Source organism: Eleutherodactylus coqui, chromosome 2 (genome assembly GCF_035609145.1).
Source record: "Eleutherodactylus coqui strain aEleCoq1 chromosome 2, aEleCoq1.hap1, whole genome shotgun sequence".
In the NCBI taxonomy this organism is placed as follows: domain Eukaryota; kingdom Metazoa; phylum Chordata; class Amphibia; order Anura; family Eleutherodactylidae; genus Eleutherodactylus; species Eleutherodactylus coqui.
This window is the reverse complement of record NC_089838.1, coordinates 243,587,417-243,605,314: the sequence shown is the minus strand read 5'-3', so window position 1 is coordinate 243,605,314 and position 17,898 is coordinate 243,587,417. Positions and strand designations below refer to the sequence as shown.

General features: G+C 44.5%; 1 protein-coding gene across 3 annotated transcripts in view; it reads right to left on the bottom strand.

The window, feature by feature from the left end:
- UNC45A (unc-45 myosin chaperone A) overlaps positions 1 to 16,655 on the bottom strand; it is a 28,085-nt gene extending 11,430 nt beyond the window's left edge. Inside the window, exons 1-12 of one of the 3 annotated variants that reach the window (XM_066592739.1) lie at positions 16,516 to 16,655; positions 12,237 to 12,395; positions 11,427 to 11,463; positions 10,578 to 10,753; positions 7,674 to 7,766; positions 7,434 to 7,601; positions 3,822 to 3,990; positions 3,568 to 3,738; positions 2,798 to 2,969; positions 852 to 1,152; positions 667 to 761; positions 428 to 569 (exon numbers count right to left, since the gene is read on the bottom strand). In XM_066592739.1, the coding sequence (XP_066448836.1) occupies positions 428 to 569; positions 667 to 761; positions 852 to 1,152; positions 2,798 to 2,969; positions 3,568 to 3,738; positions 3,822 to 3,990; positions 7,434 to 7,601; positions 7,674 to 7,766; positions 10,578 to 10,753; positions 11,427 to 11,463; positions 12,237 to 12,395; positions 16,516 to 16,539 (1,707 nt within the window). In that variant the 5' untranslated portion in view covers positions 16,540 to 16,655. Of the gene's footprint in view, positions 1 to 427; positions 570 to 666; positions 762 to 851; positions 1,153 to 2,797; positions 2,970 to 3,567; positions 3,739 to 3,821; positions 3,991 to 7,433; positions 7,602 to 7,673; positions 7,767 to 10,577; positions 10,754 to 11,426; positions 11,464 to 12,236; positions 12,396 to 16,336; positions 16,413 to 16,515 lie in introns of those variants that run through there. The other 2 variants (XM_066592738.1, XM_066592740.1) reach the window with 2 other exon arrangements.
- Between the last annotated feature and the right edge of the window lie 1,243 nt (positions 16,656 to 17,898).

Genomic DNA, 17,898 nt, shown 5'->3' with positions numbered 1-17,898 from the left:
ACATGCCCCCTGTAAAAATGCTGTGTTTTCAGCGCAGTTATAAATTCAGCCAAGCAAGCTGATAATGCCAGAACTAGAAAAAAATGCAGCTGAGAACGCAGTCAAAAACGTGATAACCACACTCTACCGCTATTTCAGCAGAGCTGAAACCACACCCCATTCATTTCAATGGGCAAAGCATCACATTTTAAGATGTAGAAACGCATGAAAATAGGACAGTGCTTGAAAAACGCAACACTTAACGCTTGTCTGAGAAACCCCATTGCAATCAATGGTAGTGACTGACAGCGTTTAACGCTGCGCTGAAAACGCAACATTAAACACAGAAAAAAAATGCCTGTGTGAAAGTGGATTTACACAATGCTATTTTCTGATGACACGTTCTCTTGTATTAATATAGGATTAACAAGGGTTATGCATGTCGTACCTTTGCTAGGCTGAACATAGCCTGCAGAGCGTCTTTATCTTCTACAAACTCCTCTTTCACGTCCGCATCAAAAGTTAAATAGGCCAAGCCTTCCACAGCCCAACGTCGGGTGCCAGACTGAATGCTCTCGTTGCACAGCCATCTGTAGAGTAATACACAACAGCGTTTAAAGGATAGAGGTCAAGCGTGGTTTACCCTTTCAATCATATGTATCTACGGCATTACAAGAAATAACTTACTTCCGGCACTGTTTTGCTAGCTTAAGTGTGGAGCCTTCTGCAAACTGTTTCATGCTGAAGTCAGTTCCTCCTGCTGATCCCAACTTACACAGACCCTACAGGAACATCTCAAAGTTGAAACCAGAAAGTAGAAGACAGTACACATGAGAGTCTTAAGTACGTCATCACACAAAATACGTTCTCACCACCAAGGCTCGAATCCGGATGGCATCATTTTCATTTTTCTTGTACATATCTTTTAGTAGCGTCACACCATTGGCAGTGATGAAGGAGGCTCTCTTAGCTTTTCCAGCTGCATGGATGAGTGCTTCAACTGCCACCTGCTGATCAATCTCTCGTTCTGAGGCACAGAGAGTTATGATGCTGTCCATTATGCCAGAAAGCTCTAGAGTTCGGTTTCCAGCCTCAAAAGGTCCTTGCAACAAGCATGAGACGGTCTGTATTGCACGAAGCTTACCATCCATACCATGGTTTTCAAACAAGCTCCTGGGTATCAGTAAATACAAAGAGTAAATAGTTCATGAATTGTTATTTATTAGATTTTACACATTAAGAAATAGAATACTTAGATGCTTCAACTCAAGAAGATAAAGCCAATTTTTGAGATAGCATGTACTGACATTAATAGGATTTACCTGATTATAACATATGGTTGTCTTAGAGGGGGATCCACTGCTCTGGACCTCCACCCCTTCTATGAGCCAGAATGAAGACACAGACTAAAATGCTGCCTCTTAACACTACATTTCAGCTGCCATTGCAGAGGGAAAAGTCTAGTTAGCCAAATCTTTTTAGGGTTTCGGTAGCTATCCCATTATTGAGCTTTCAAATTAAAGCGATCATCAGTTAGGGGTTAACCCTTTCAATAGCTAATTGGAGGACACTGAAGCAAAATTCAGCCATTTCCCTTTCTGGGCTGTGAAATGGGCCATTTACATGGGAAGATTATAGCTGAAAATTTGTTCAAATGAACTAAATTGAGTATTAGTGATGAGCGAGCATACTCGCTAAGGGCAATTACTCAAGCAAGCATTGTCCTTAGCGAGTACCTGCCTGCTCGGAAGAAAAGATTCGGGTGCCGGCGCGGGTGAGTGGTGAGTTGCGGCAGTGAGCAGGGGGGGAGGGAGAGAGAGATCTTCCCTCCGTTCCCCCCCGCTCTCCCCAAACTTTTTCTTCCAAGTGCGCAGGTACTCGCTAAGAGCAATGCTTGATCGCGAAATTGCCCTTAGCGAGTATGCTCGCTCATCTCTAGTAATAATCATGCAATAGTCAGCATAAAAAAATAAAAAAATAAAAAAAATTTAAAAAAAAAAGCAATCCCCGGATTGTGGGCCTGTTCCGTGTAAATGCTCTCCGCTCAGCGCTTCACATAGAAGGTGAAGCGCTGACTGAGAAGCCCACGATCTAGTGGTGAAGTCTGTCAGTCTAAATGCCCTGCACGAGCACTAATGACCTTAGAGGTGACATCAGCGCTTGTGCAGTCATTTAGACGACAGTCGTCCTGTGTAAGAGGGACATTAGAGGTTCTCAGCTATTGCTATAGTGTAAGCATTGTGTCACATCTACCCACAGAGAAGCAGCAATGTGACCGAGGCATGATAGAATTCAGTAACGGTCCTATATTTCTTCATGGTTTTTACCCACAGGACAAGCACATCACAAGAAGCAGAATATCTACTAACAGCGTTCGGGGGCTTTAAATGCCGCTGTCAGAATTGACAGCTGCATTTAAAGGGTTAATAGCCGTGAACGGCCGATCGCGGCTATTGCCCGCGGGTGTCAACTGTACTAAACAGCTGACGCCCGCGCTGCATGCAGAGAGGTTGCCCCGCGACCTCTCTGCATACATACCCCGACGCTCCAGGACGTAAATGGAGCGGGAAGAAGTTAAATGCTCCTCATTTTGTGCAGCACAAAACTGGTATTGCTGCTAGTAGCAGGGCAGCATCAGGATCTCCGTTCTAGTGACCAGTGAGGTTTCCAGCGTTGGGACCTCCACTGAACAGACATTTATTTTTTGTGGGAAAACCACTTGAATAGACAATATGGGACAAGCATATTGCATTGTGTGAATGTCCATTCTCATAGCAGCTATACAGAAAGTATTCACAGTATTGTCTAGTCTCCTTACCGAACATAATCTTCACACAGCTTGTGAAAATTCTCTCGTTCTGCCTCACATCTAAGGTCATCAAAAAGTTTGTTCAAAAGTACTGAGGCGCTCATTCTTGTTGTCTCTGTGACTGGCAGGCTGCCTGGGATCTCTGTGAGTGAACCTCCAACTTCAAGGATTTTCTTTAAGCCTAAAGCCAAACAAAAGATTACTTTTACGAAGTAAAGTATATTTCCACATTTCAACAAAAACTCTTCAGGGTATGTATGCCAAGGTGTGCGATAAAACTGCCACGCTTGTTAACAGCATAAAAATATAATTTATGAATTTTAAGATTATTATTGAAGTAAGCAGCTTCTTACAAACGCCTTACAAACTAAAGTACAGCGAATGTAGTCATGGTGTTCCAGACAATCAGCTGCGAAGAATGGCGTTTTTTTTTCAAGCTACAGTTGTAGTAAAGCTTAACTTGACATTTAAGACATTGTGTGCCATTGAAGATGAGCTAGTTTTGTTATATATTGTGTTAAATGTGATGTTTAACTTTGCTACATCCGTACATACGTGATACCCTTAGTTAAGGAGGTCTGTGCTGGTCAAGATTCTTTCACAAATTCCAGCTGTGAGCACACTGGCTGTAATCTCTGGCATGAAGTACCTGGAGACCTGAAGTACATACAGTAAAGTGGAAACCCCTCTCACCAAAACAGCAGAGGGTAGGAGAATGACAGATTGAGAACTATACAGAACTCCTGGCTCTGTGCCCCTTTGAACAACAGTACACTTACCATTGTCTATGACCCACAATGTCATCCCATTGTTGGGATCACGTAGTGACTTTCGTGGCACTACCTTTATGAGAAGGTTGAGGGAGTTCTCTCTGCCATGTGATGAGACACTTGGTTGCGTTAGCATTTCTAACAGATGGTGAATCATTGACTTCAATTCCTTAGAAGGATCTTCAATAAATAAAAAACATACGATATCACATATAAACATAGGAAAAAATATATGCCATTATACTACAAAAAAAGCCTTTTACCTAAAACGACTGCAGCTTCCTTCCCTCGAATATCCTTGGTCATACCCTCTTTGAGAGCATCAAACATTGCATGCAGGACACTGCAAGCAGCGAGAGAGACTGGCTCATTGTCCACTGCCATCACTGCACAGAACGTCTCCATACCCACAGCGCTGAGGATTGATACCGTCTAGACATAAAAATGCACACAGAACTATAAAACAAGACCGAGTGTCCCAAATCTACCAAAAACGATGCTGAATTCTATCAGAAAAATGGAGTTAACTATCATCCCCTACTTATTTAAATTGTCTTTTTTATGCCAAGATCTATAGGAACACATTTCTCCAATGTCAGTAATGACTATTCAGAAGAAATATTTTGTACTCTACTTATATATCACACCCTCAATATGAAACCAATCTCACAAATCTTAATATACAATGTGCAGCAGCACTCAAGCTTCACTTGTGTCATAGCCTTTTAACTATCAAGATGGGAGTATTAGTGCTGATCATGTACTTTTTATATGAAATGTCATATGTAATTCCTACCAGCTGTAGAGGTATAATATGTCAGCCTACAGAGCCGCTATGCTGAATAAGTCATATAATAATAAAGGTCTTGAGTGCAAACTCCAATCAGTGGTAAAATCTTAAGATGGGTTTACATCTATTGAAAACCTGAATACTTTCTAATTTTCTTGTGTAGCACTAAATTACCATCGACTATTTTTGAGTTTTTCAAACTGATCAACAGGATACGAGAAAATACAGAATAAAGTGAATGTCAACATTTTAACACAAAGTCTGTAGGCTCCACAATCTGCTCTAACAGAATTATTTATACAACATAACTTTATAGCGGTCAGAGAGCTTTTTCTCTGATGATGATTTAACCGTTCAGTCTTAGCGAACTTCAGTCCACCTTGTGGATTTTCTCTGATACAGAGATATAAATCCTAAGTATAGCATAGATTAAATAATAATTTATGCCAAAAGTGTATATTTTGTGGTACAGAACAGGGAAGCTCACTATGCTTTTCCACACAAAATGTATAGAAGAAAAAAAACAACAAAAAAAAGGATACTAAACGGTATGATTTTGTACACAATGGCATTTTCCGCTGTATGCCTGTACTGTAAGATAAGTCACACCCTCTCATCAGATGTATTCATCAGAAATTCTGCAGACATATTGTGGTGTTGCCCTAGCTTCACCACATATAATGTAAGTGAATGTGGTTGCGTTGCGAGTCACAAGTTGCAACAACCACAACCTGATAGCCAGAAGAAATCCAGCAGGATTCTGTCAGCTCTCCCGGCATATACCTGAGAGCTGTGGGCTGCAACTAATCTTACTGTATAAACATACAATGTTCAAAGTCGCCATACGGGTCTACCCTAACAGATGTGAACACAGCATAAGCTGTATACAAACATGGCGGAGGACGAACCGCAGAGAATGCTTTTCAGGTTGAAGTAAAAACAAATCCCTATAATCTTCACATTACCCATATTTAAAATCACTGCAGGAACAGTGACCGTGCTTCCCCGAAAATAAGACATCCCTTGAAAATAAAAACTAGTAGAGGTTTTGCTAAAGTGCTAAATATAAGGCCTCCCCCAAAAGTAAGACCTAGCTCTGTCCCTGCTGTGATGAGCTCTCCCTAGTGGCCGGAAGCAGCAATACCGTCCCTGCTGTACAAGTGGTTGAGGAACTGCTGTGGGTGATCGTTAGAGTCTCCAGACAGTGTGTACATGGAAATAATGGTAGTAACAAGAAATTCTTGATAGGATTCACAGTTTGTCCGGTTATGCTGGTTTGTGATGACAACTACTGTACAGTATTTAATAAATCTTCATTTTTTTCGTTCAACAATAAATGTAAATTCTTCTTCATGGAAAAATAAGACATCCCTGAAAATAAGACCTAGCACATCTTTGGGAGCAAAAATAAATATAAGACACGGTCTTATTTTTGGGAAGACAGGGTAGTTGGTGTGAAATTAGTAAACAGGGTAATCAGTGTGGTTTACATTGTGTTTTTGCCACAGCAATGTACCATGCAGTCAAGAATCACTCTTTAACTAACCCCTTAAGGACATGACCCTTTTTTTCCTCAGTCCTAAGTGTATTTACATAGCTCATTTGCATAATGGGCGTTAGTAAAATACACACGTGCGTAAAAACCTATTTTTTTTTGCGCAGGCCCTGCATATTTGCATGCACAAGAAAAAAAAAAAAAAAAAAGACACATGCAAGCATGCTCCTATTTAAGTTTAATTTGTTTAAGATGTGCTATTTTTGTTCGCGATACGCACGTGAATACAACATACTGTGTATCTTTTTTGTGTAAATATAATGTGTGTGAAAAATTTGCTCATGTGAACGAACCCACTGAAGACAATGGGTTCCATTTACTGTGTATTACGCACGCATAATATGCCCATGTGAATAAGCCTATAGGGTGGGTTCACATGTGGCAGATTTTGGTGCATATCCGCAGCACTTGGTTCAGATCTTGACACAGGTCCACAGTACATTTCGCTCTTTTAATTGAAGGGCAGAAGTCTGCTGTGGATCATCATCAAAATCTAAGGATTTTCTGCAGAAAATCCACATCAAATCTGCCACGGATGAACACCCCTTTAGGGTTTGTTCATATGGCAGATTCCACTGAAGAATTTTCTGCATGGAATACACCTCTACAACCAAAACAGAAATCCACCACCATGCCATACATTTCTCCCAAGGTTTTTGCTGCAGATCTACATGCGGCATTAGCTCCGTCAATGGGCAGAATTCACATGCAGAATTTTCTGACACATTTCCGTGTGTAGCCTTGTGAAATGACATAACACTCCTTCACACGGATCCATGCACAAAGCTTTCAGTAATTCCACAAGCGGATTTTGATCATTAACAGAGCTAATTCTATGTGCAGTTCAACTGCAGAATAGCGGGAGATTTCTGCCACGGTTTTACAAGCAGAACACTGCAGGGCAAAATCTGCCTTGTGAACTTACCCTTAGGGTATATTAACCCATGGCAGCTGAATAGTGGTTTTAGCATAGCAAAACAGCAATTTTGCCGCAGTCTTGCAAAACTCCCATTGTACCGAAAGTAACAGAGATCACCTTGCAATGTAAGGTCGCCTGCAGACGGCTGGGTCGGATCCCGCTGCGAGAATTCTTGCAGCAGGATCGAACCCGCGCCCCTGCAGTGAGCAGTGCGGCTCACCTTCTTTCGCGTCTTCTCCTCTCTGTGATGTGCCGGCTGCCGCCCAGCCGATGCGTGTGCAAAGCAGAGGTGGCGTGTCGAGAGTGACATTTTTGTGCGGGCCTCTGCGAGACCCGCACAGAAATAGGACATGCCGTGATTTGTTTTCCGTGTGTTTTCACGCGGACGAATCGTAGCCGTCTGCATAGGATTGCGTTTTTAAATGCAATCCTATGCAGGTGAGCACAGGCGGGAGATCCCGCCGCGGAATTTCCGCCTGTGTACAGAGGGCCTGAGTAATTACTGCAGTCAAAAGGTTTCAGATTTGTGTAGTAGAAGTTGATACTACTGTATTACAGTTCCGCTGCACAGGTTCAATGCCTTAGAATTCAAATTTGTAGTTAAATCTTACTCGAGACTGGTGACCAGTGCAGAGTCCAACTAGTGTCCTCAAAGCAGCCAACATCATGTCCGTTTTTTTAGTTTCTAGCATCCGCTGCAGGAGACGAACCCCATCACTCCGAAAAATCTTCTCTGCTCCAGCGTCTTCTCGTGACAAGACCACCAAGTTCTGTGCTGCCTGCAATAATAGGATATATAGTTTAGCATCCTCCTAGATTAGAATTATTTCAAATTTCATCCCAGTCCATACCTTTTTTTGTTTTTCAACATCTTTCTCTTCAGGATCAAGTAAAATCTGAAACATTTGGTCCACGCGGGAGTCTGTAGAGGACATGAGTTGAACCTATAGAAAATTATTAAAATGTGTGAATAATATTTATCAGTAAAAGCAAAAATTCACATCTCATCTAATTGCTTCTAAACAAATAATTTAAACGTGTTTTTTGGGACTAATACAATCCGTAGGGGTCTGATACAAGAGCAGCTGTCAGCCAGGAATAGCACGGTTTCATACATTGTATAGTGGCCTTGGAAGATACTTCAACATCTCTCCTATTCAACTGAACACAGGTCATCAATTGTATAGTTCCGGAAAACCCCTTTAACTATAAAATGATTGGCATGTTTCAGACTACCTAATACGTCCTTTACAGCTAAGGCTACCATACAACTTAGGACTCATTTCTATGTCCATATGCATAAATTCCTGCATGGATTTTTACCGCCGTGGGATCTGGCTATTGCTGTGTATGGCAGCGGTTGTGCACTGCACATAACAGTATCTCATGCATGCTGTCATGCGCAGTTTAATTTGTTTCTTTTTAATTTCCCGCCATGTCTCATAGTGGTGTAGTATATCCAACGCCGCACATATGCAATGTATTGCGTATCTACAGCATTGAATACACAACCCATAGAGAATAATAGGGCTTTACACACATAATACGTGGTGAAATAGAACATGCTTCATTCTTTTTTTATGCACGTATTACTCATAAGGTATATTTGCTAATGTGAATTGATCAATGAAAATCAATGTACTTTCATTAACTCCATTCACCGCGTAATACGCAGCCCTTAGCTGTAATCACAGATCAGTCATGTCCTAATGTAGCAGAGCTAAAAGGTATCAGACATTGAAGAAAATAAATAGCAAGGAAGTATTAAACAGGAGGTAATGGCTTCAACTTTTTTTTTCCAAAGACATCAAGTAGAATTCTGCTTCAAAGGGAAATTCTCCCATTATTTGCTTTTATTAATTAATGGGCCACTCCAGGGATTAGTATTACCTTGGTTAGCTATTCCTTTCTATCTAAAACTTCCTGCAGTCCTCCTTCTGAGATGGTCATTTGATCTCATTCTGACCAGCTTAGATTTACTTGGGGTAGTGTGTTCAGTTTCTAGTCAGTTTCTCAGTGTGTGTGATGCTGTAACATGAACCCTACCACAGTAACTGCTTAGAGCGGGACACAGACACTCCTATCAGAGTTAAGGCACTTAAAGACGGAATATTATCGTTCACAATAGCAAAAGTGAACAATAATCGTCTAGTCCAACTGCACGCCAACGACCGAATGATCATTGTACACTTTTCGTTCGCCATTCATTTTATGCAGAATCATCGTTGGCTCGTTCACTTATCATTCAGTTTAAATAGTGCTTGTTCATACCTTCTCCTTCACTTATGCAGCGAAAGTGAACATCTGAACAATTTCTTGAGCAAATGACCTGCATGTATAAGCAGGCTGCCCGAGTGAACAAGGTAAGTGACGTCATTTGCTCGTTCAAACGATAGTCATTTGGTGTAAATGGACGCTTACTGATGATGATCACACAGCTACTGCCACATAGAAGAGATCACTTATGGTTTGTAGCTTATATAGGCAAATACAGAATGTATTGGCAAGGTTTTCCCTGCAGCAGGGATAGTACAGTCTCTAGCTGCTCATGTAATGTCATGCTGATGCATCATGTGAGTGAAAGGGAAAACAAAATATCAGTATCAAAATAATGCCTGATAAGCATCAGACAGGAGGCTGCACTGCATGCAAGCGACTGCAATCTACACTGGAGATGTGCAGAGTGTGACAGGAAAACCGGTTGAGAGAGGCATGGAAAGAAAAGTGCATTTTCGGTAGAGTGGCCTTTTAAATGTAAGTCTGTTGAAAAAATACCAGAGAAAACACACAGTAGTTTGTGAAATTTACATATAACAGTATCACAAATTGTAGCAAAATGCAAATATATGCATGGGGCAGCATCTATTAACTTGCCACACCCTGCAGTCAGAGAAGAGTGTTGCCTGAGATGAGGTACTCGCCTCACTTCCTGGATGCTGCACCTGTTGCTGTCCTGCCTTATCTAGGCTTCCAGCAGTATAATAGAGCTGGTATTAGCTCATCCACCCTCTAATGATAATGAAGTGATTATTTTGCTTATCCTGTTTCACTCTATACAACAACACACAAGTGAGCTGTAGAAAACCAGAAGTGTAAATTGTTGTGACTGCTCAAGGATGATTCTATAATCACATCATCTCCAATTTCTCTTTTTACATATGTTTATAATAAAAACCTAATGTAAATGTATCTGTTTCTGATATGTTCCCCTTAGGGCTCATTCACACAGATGTATCGTTACCACATATTAAGCACGCATATTTCCAATGCATAACAAGCGGTGAACGGAGGCAGGGAAAGTCAATGGACTTTCACTCTTCCATTCACACCGGTGTGTGGACACTGAGTATCGATGTATGCAGAAGAAATAAATGGCAGCATGCTCTATTTCTCTGCATATCATAAGCAGCTCTTAAATGGGCTGCATATGAAACACTGTCTATATGCATGCATTTCGATACGCATCTGAAAAAAGAGTGGGCAACCTGAAAGAACATTTTACAGAAAATAATAATAATCACACTGCGCTGGCCTGTGATGTCAGATTACCGGGCATGCTCAGTGCCAATCACAGCGCATATGCAATCTCTGCAGGCAGAGCGTATGGGCTGCAATGCGTACAACACTGCGGGCCCATTCAGACGCATGTGTGAATGTGCCCTTGAGCTTGAATTATCTAAGACTCTAATACCCCTTTAATAATTAGCTCTTTTTATAGTAGTAAAAGAAAATATTTGTCTGTGTAAATTGAATACCTGCTCCTGCGTCCGGACTCCCAGGTTCCGCACAGCATCCTGAAAAACTTTATTTTTTGGTTCCAGAGTGAGACATCTCCGAAGATCAAGTATTGCTTGGTCTAATTTACCCAATTTCTCCAATGCTTGACTGCGCCTGTACAGAGCTTTCACATCACCTCCATCCACTTCAAGAGCTGTAGAATGAATAAGACAATTGTAAACAAAACTATCCATTAACCTGTTCCTGAGCAATAGTATAATTTATATGAAGCGGTACTAATACAAAGTATGATGAGATAATTACATAAGGATACTGAGTTAGTTATGGGCTTTCATAGAAAAATAAAGAAATGATTAAGATTTTGTACAAAACAAATAGCGCTTAACTCATCAGTAAGGCATGTACTGGAAGAAAAGTTTGCCTAGCACAAGTTGGAATGCCTGGGTCTATTGCTTCATTTCGCAGCAGTAAGACTACAGTCACACTGTCGAGCACGATATTAGGCCAAAAAACTGACCAGATATCACGCTTGTCAACATGCGTTTTTCCTGCGAATGCAAGGAGTTTTTCATGCAAAAATGCCTTGCATCACTTCTCTGACATGCAGCGATTTTTTACCTTCGCAGCATTGCGGCGAGGTAAGGGGCGATGGAGAAATCGCTCATGTGTATGATTTGCGCTCATGTGAACGTAGCCTAAATCTTTTGATTTTATTTTCCTGTGCTTGGTCAACGTTTCTTCAAGATTATGGCTTTGGTGCATACTGAAAGTTATTTCAGATAAATACGAAAAACCAAGATGAAATACAGAACATTATTATATAAACCAACAGCATGTAAATTAAAAAAACGTTCACTTCCACTTACCTTTAGATGCATCATCTTCTGCCTTTGCATAATCCTCCTATAAAACATGGGAAACTATTAAACTGTCTGGCAATATTTCTTGACAATACTGGTTTCCCTCAAGCTTGCTCTCATCGGGCAGCACAGCAGCAGCTTCAAAAGGTACATTTCAGGCCACATTCACACAATGGTATTTGGTCAGCATTTTGCATCTGCAGTTGTAAGTCAGAATTAAGCATGGGCCCAAAAATAGAGGCACAAAGCTTTCCATTATAGGTTTTCTCTGCAAGTCACATTTCTGGTTTTGACTGACAAATAGTGAAGCAAAAAAACCTGGTGATACCTGGATACCTGGTGATCTGACAGCCAAGTCCCCGTTCCACAGCTGCATAATCTTCTGCAGAATTGTTACACACAGCATTGTACAATATGTCAGGACTGCCATATAAAGGTGTATCAGCCAAAATTAATCCCTTAATGACATTATTTCTTCCCCTCCGCCCCAACAAGGCCAATACGTAGTGAAATAAACCTTGTGCAGGACATTCCACAGTGGATTTTGCCATGTTAACACGGCCCTACTGTTTTTAATGCTTCATTGTGAGGCAAGAGACTTTTTTGCAGAATTTTCTTATAATAAGTGTATCCAGTAGTATCCCCCATATTTGGAAATACATCTCCACCTTAAATTTCGCTCAACATGTCAGCAGGAAACATGTTTCTCTGAAATATTAGCAGTTCTACACACACACACACACACACACACACACACACACACACACACACACACACACACACACACACACACACACACACACACACTATACATACCAGCTTCAGGTAGCAGGCGGAACGGTTCCGGTGTAGTATGGCCGCATCCTTCTTATCATCAGATAGCCGGAGTGCCTTCGTATAACACGACAATGCGGTTTCGTAATCTCCAGATTTGAAGTGCTTGTTACCATCTTCTCTGAGGTTATCTGAATTCATCTGCCAAAGAACATGTAACAAGCCCAAGTGACAAACTGTTTAATGACAACGTGCAACTCATTAACAGAAAGCAAATAACCAAAACAGAAGTTCTGTCTATAGTCCTCACCAAAAAGATGTAGCAGAGCTCAATTTGGTGGACCCACCGTCAATAAAACGGTGGGTCCAAGTTGCCATCTTTGTTTCCCTGGCATTCAGCAACACAAATGCTGGTGGTCTCTCTGCTCCCCTTCTGATAAATGTGACAACTCCAGATTTCCCAAGGAGTGCCGGGATCCTGCGTCGTCATCAGCCACTTCCTGCTATTTGTTCTAGTGACTATGTAGAATCCCAGTGGTTGCGCCCACACCGATCCAACGTTCACGGCCTTCTTACATCACCAATGTCTGATGAAACACCCTTTTAACATTTAAGGGGTTTTTCTAGTTATTTATTGTATATAAATTCTGGGCTCCCCACAAGCCGGGCTCACACGGGCGGACCGGATTCCCTGCATGCCTGACTGAACTGTATTGCGTACGGCCGCAGTGGCTCGCCGTCGGTCATGCGCAGTAGTTTCTTGTCTTTGTATCACTAAGCGATGATGCGGGTGCCCGCAGCCCATATACAATGTTAATCAATGCGTCATCTGAGAGGTGACATCCCTGCCCGCTTCCCAATGACTACAGCAGCCACGTGGGTAAACAACCCACACGACAGCTGATGTAAACAGCGGTGGCAGGGGAACTGCATGCAGCAGGAGTTTATTTTATCACATACTTTATCCTCCCGCATCACCAAAGTCAGAAAACCCCTTTTACAATATGTGCCAAATACTGTATACAGATGGCTGGATGAAAGTTGGATGCACTCCCACTGGACAGCACACAGACCCCCACAACGAATGCGCTATTCTAGTTCATGAAAACAGACAAGGCGCTCTCACACGACTGGATGTGAATTATGGATTTCGCGCTTGGATTTCCTTTTACACTCGCGGATACGAAATGCATATTCTATTTACGGATGAAAGAAAAAAAATAAAATAAAATAAAAATCGCAGTATGCCTCATTTTACCATGGAATTCTCGTAGACGGCCTCCAATGAAGTCAATGGAGTCGTCCAACCTGCAGCCCATACGCAATTAAAATACTATACTGTCTATGGCCGCCTATGAACCTCTGCAGTCATCCACAATATAAGGCAGTGGCGTACGCAGGGTCAACGGCCGGACTCACAGACGGAATCCGCTATGGGCCTATGGTACGCGCATGCAGCAATTTTATTCACATAGCCCATCGGAAGAGGATCGTGTGTGTCAGGGCTGCGGAGTTGCAAAGCCAAGTTTCTGACTACTCTATTTTCCCAGACCCCTTCAGATACGGCTGATTTTTTTAAAAACATTCCATATACTGCATTAAAATGCTACGGTTTGGGAACAACGGGCCTAGATGAGCGAACGTATATTTATAGGACATTTGAAAATTTCCTAAATTCCCAAGAAAAGAATTTAATTAGACCGGTCTCACAGACGGGTTGGAGCCCACAGCAGAATCCGGCCCTGACTGCGGCCGGCGACCATGTGTACCCGACTCATCTACACTGCGGACACTCGCCGGCGCTCATGTGAAGTAGAGATTTTTTCCTTTGAAATATGTGTATTTCCTGCGCCGTCGCTAGGTGATGACTCAGGTACGGGCGGCCTATTCGCAATGTCAATTGCGGATGGGCTGTGGGTTGGACGGCTTCCATTCACTTCAATAGAAGCCGTCAGTGTAGAATCCGCACAAAAATAGAACATGCTGCGATTTTATTTCTGCTCGCGAAAAATCACAATCGCTGTCCGCACTTCTGAGCGGACGTGCGAATGTTGTAATCTGTGCAGACTACGGATCGTCCACGCAGGTGACAATTGCAGATTCCGCAATTCAAATCCGGTCGCGTGAAACCGGGCCTTAAGCTGCCTGCAGACGGCCGGGTCAGATCCCGCTGCAGGATTCGGCTCGTGCCCCTGCAGTGACCAGTGCAGCTCACCTTCTTCCGCGTCTGCTCTGCGATGTGCCAGCTGCTGGCCACCTGGCGCATGCTTAGAGCGGAGACGGCGCGTCGTGAGTGACATCTCTGCGAGACCCGCACATCGGTAGAGCATGCCGCATGTGTTTTCACGCAGACAAATCGCAGCCGTCTGCATAGGATTGTGTTTTGTAATGCAGTCCTATGCAGGCGGGCACGGGCGGAAATTCTGCGGGAAATCCCGCCGTGGAATTTCCGCTCGTGTGCAGGCGGTGATTGTTATACCATATTTATAATACATGTTTTATTATAATCGGGTAGAAAACATTTTTCTCTGGGGGTAAGCGGGCGTCACGCGGTTGTCGACGACTCCGTCTACGATTAATCTTTGCATGATGCTGCTGCTGGCGACGCCGCATTATAAACAACCACCAATTACGTGCAGAGCTGGAGACTCCCTTTATGTCGCTGCTTTTCCTGACACAATGACACGCGCCAATGTTGTGATAATATAGGCGCCATTTACGGTCACTGCTGTCAGTAGCTTCTGCCGCCGCCTAACATGCGGCTAAAGACCGCACAGAACATTCCTGTGACCGGCCCAAAATAAGACTGTATGAAAATGGTTATTATTCATAACAAAAACAAACAATTCTGTCCAACCCCACTCTAACCCCACACACACACCGCACTCTAACCCCACACACACACCGCACTCTAACCCCACACACACACCGCACTCTAACCCCACACACACACCGCACTCTAACCCCACACACACACCGCACTCTAACCCCACACACACACCGCACTCTAACCCCACACACACACCGCACTCTAACCCCACACACACACCGCACTCTAACCCCACACACACACCGCACTCTAACCCCACACACACACCGCACTCTAACCCCACACACACACCGCACTCTAACCCCACACACACACCGCACTCTAACCCCACACACACACCGCACTCTAACCCCACACACACACCGCACTCTAACCCCACACACACACCGCACTCTAACCCCACACACACACCGCACTCTAACCCCACACACACACCGCACTCTAACCCCACACACACACCGCACTCTAACCCCACACACACACCGCACTCTAACCCCACACACACACCGCACTCTAACCCCACACACACACCGCACTCTAACCCCACACACACACCGCACTCTAACCCCACACACACACCGCACTCTAACCCCACACACACACCGCACTCTAACCCCACACACACACCGCACTCTAACCCCACACACACACCGCACTCTAACCCCACACACACACCGCACTCTAACCCCACACACACACCGCACTCTAACCCCACACACACACCGCACTCTAACCCCACACACACACCGCACTCTAACCCCACACACACACCGCACTCTAACCCCACACACACACCGCACTCTAACCCCACACACACACCGCACTCTAACCCCACACACACACCGCACTCTAACCCCACACACACACCGCACTCTAACCCCACACACACACCGCACTCTAACCCCACACACACCGCACTCTAACCCCACACACACCGCACTCTAACCCCACACACACCGCACTCTAACCCCACACACACCGCACTCTAACCCCACACACACACCGCACTCTAACCCCACACACACACCGCACTCTAACCCCACACACACCGCACTCTAACCCCACACACATCGCACTCTAACCCCACACACATCGCACTCTAACCCCACACACATCGCACTCTAACCCCACACACATCGCACTATAACCCCACACACATCGCACTATAACCCCACACACATCGCACTATAACCCCACACACATCGCACTATAACCCCACACACATCGCACTATAACCCCACACACATCGCACTATAACCCCACACACATCGCACTATAACCCCATATACATCGCACTCTGCAGGCTCATTACTTTCTATGGGAAGTATTTCCCTGCTCCTTCATGAGGAAGGTGTGGCGTCCATGACGACCTGTCCCCTGCCTGCTGCGTGAGGTGGGATGTGCAGGTTATAAAGTATCACAGAACAGCCCACAAACATGTATGCCCCCCGTCAGCCCCCAGCCACCCCGCCGCCGCCTTCTCGGCCTGACCTTGGTTGTGTTGGTCTCTCCCATCTGTAGGTACCGATAAAGGCCGCAGCCGAAGCCGCGATGTTTCCCAGCTGTTGGTCCCGCAGTTTACCTCACGGTAGCCGGATCCCTGCCGGCACATTCCCCGCCTGGCCCCGCCCACCGTGACGCCGCTCCCTGCGCCCTGCCAGTACCTAATATGGAAGAGCCTGTCAGGCAGTGCTGCTGCTCGTCTAATCCATGTCTGCAGCATGGAGGCTGCTGTTACTAGTGATAGATATACAGAGTAATGGGGGCCATACAGAGCAGTGATACCGCGGGCTGCTGGCAGAGCTGCTCTGGGATTTACCACAACGTATTAGGGGATATTGGCGTTCATGTTGTCAGTGGATGGCTGTTATTACTGCAAATACTGTACACACATAACCCCTCCGCTAGCAGGAGCCATGATATAAGTGATTGTAATATCCGAGCAAAAGGATAACTTATTGCAGAAAACTGACCCCTTTTAGAGAGGCTCTAGTACACTGCTGTACCGCCTCTAGCTTGGATACAAGATGTGATACAGGTGGGCATGGAGGCTCTAGTACCCTGTTGTACTGCCTCTAGCATGGATACAAGATGTGATACGGGTGGGCATGGAGGCTCTAGTACCCTGTTGTACCACCTCTAGCTTGGATACGAGATGTGATACGGGCGGGCATGGAGGCTCTAGTACCCTGTTGTACCACCTCTAGCTTGGATACAAGATGTGATACGGGCGGGCATGGAGGCTCTAGTACCCTATTGGAGGGCCTCTGACTTGGATACAAGATGTGATACGGGTGGGCATGGAGGCTCTAGTACCCTGTTGTACCGCCTCTAGCTTGGATACAAGATGTGATACAGGTGGGCATGGAGGCTCTAGTACCCTGTTGTACCGCCTCTAGCTTGGATACAAGATGTGATACAGGTGGGCATGGAGGCTCTAGTACCCTGTTGTACCGCCTCTAGCTTGGATACAAGATGTGATACGGGCTGCCATGGAGGCTCTAGTACCCTGTTGTACCGCCTCTAGCTTGGATATAGGATGTAATACTGGCGGGCATGGAGGCTCCAGTACCCCGTTGTACCGCCTCTAGCTTGGATACAAGATGTGAGACGGGCTGCCATGGAGAGTCTAGTACCCTGCTGTACCGCCTCTAGCTTGTTTACAAGATGTAATACAGGTGGGCATGGAGGCTCTAGTACCCTATTGGAGCACCTCTAGCTTGGATACAAGATGTGATATGGGTGGGCATGAAGGCTCTAGTACCCTGCTGGACCATCTCTAGCTTGGATGCAGGATGGTATACGGGTGGGCATGGAGGCTCTAGGACCCTGTTGGACCGCCTCTAGCTTGGATGCAGGATGGTATGCGGGTGG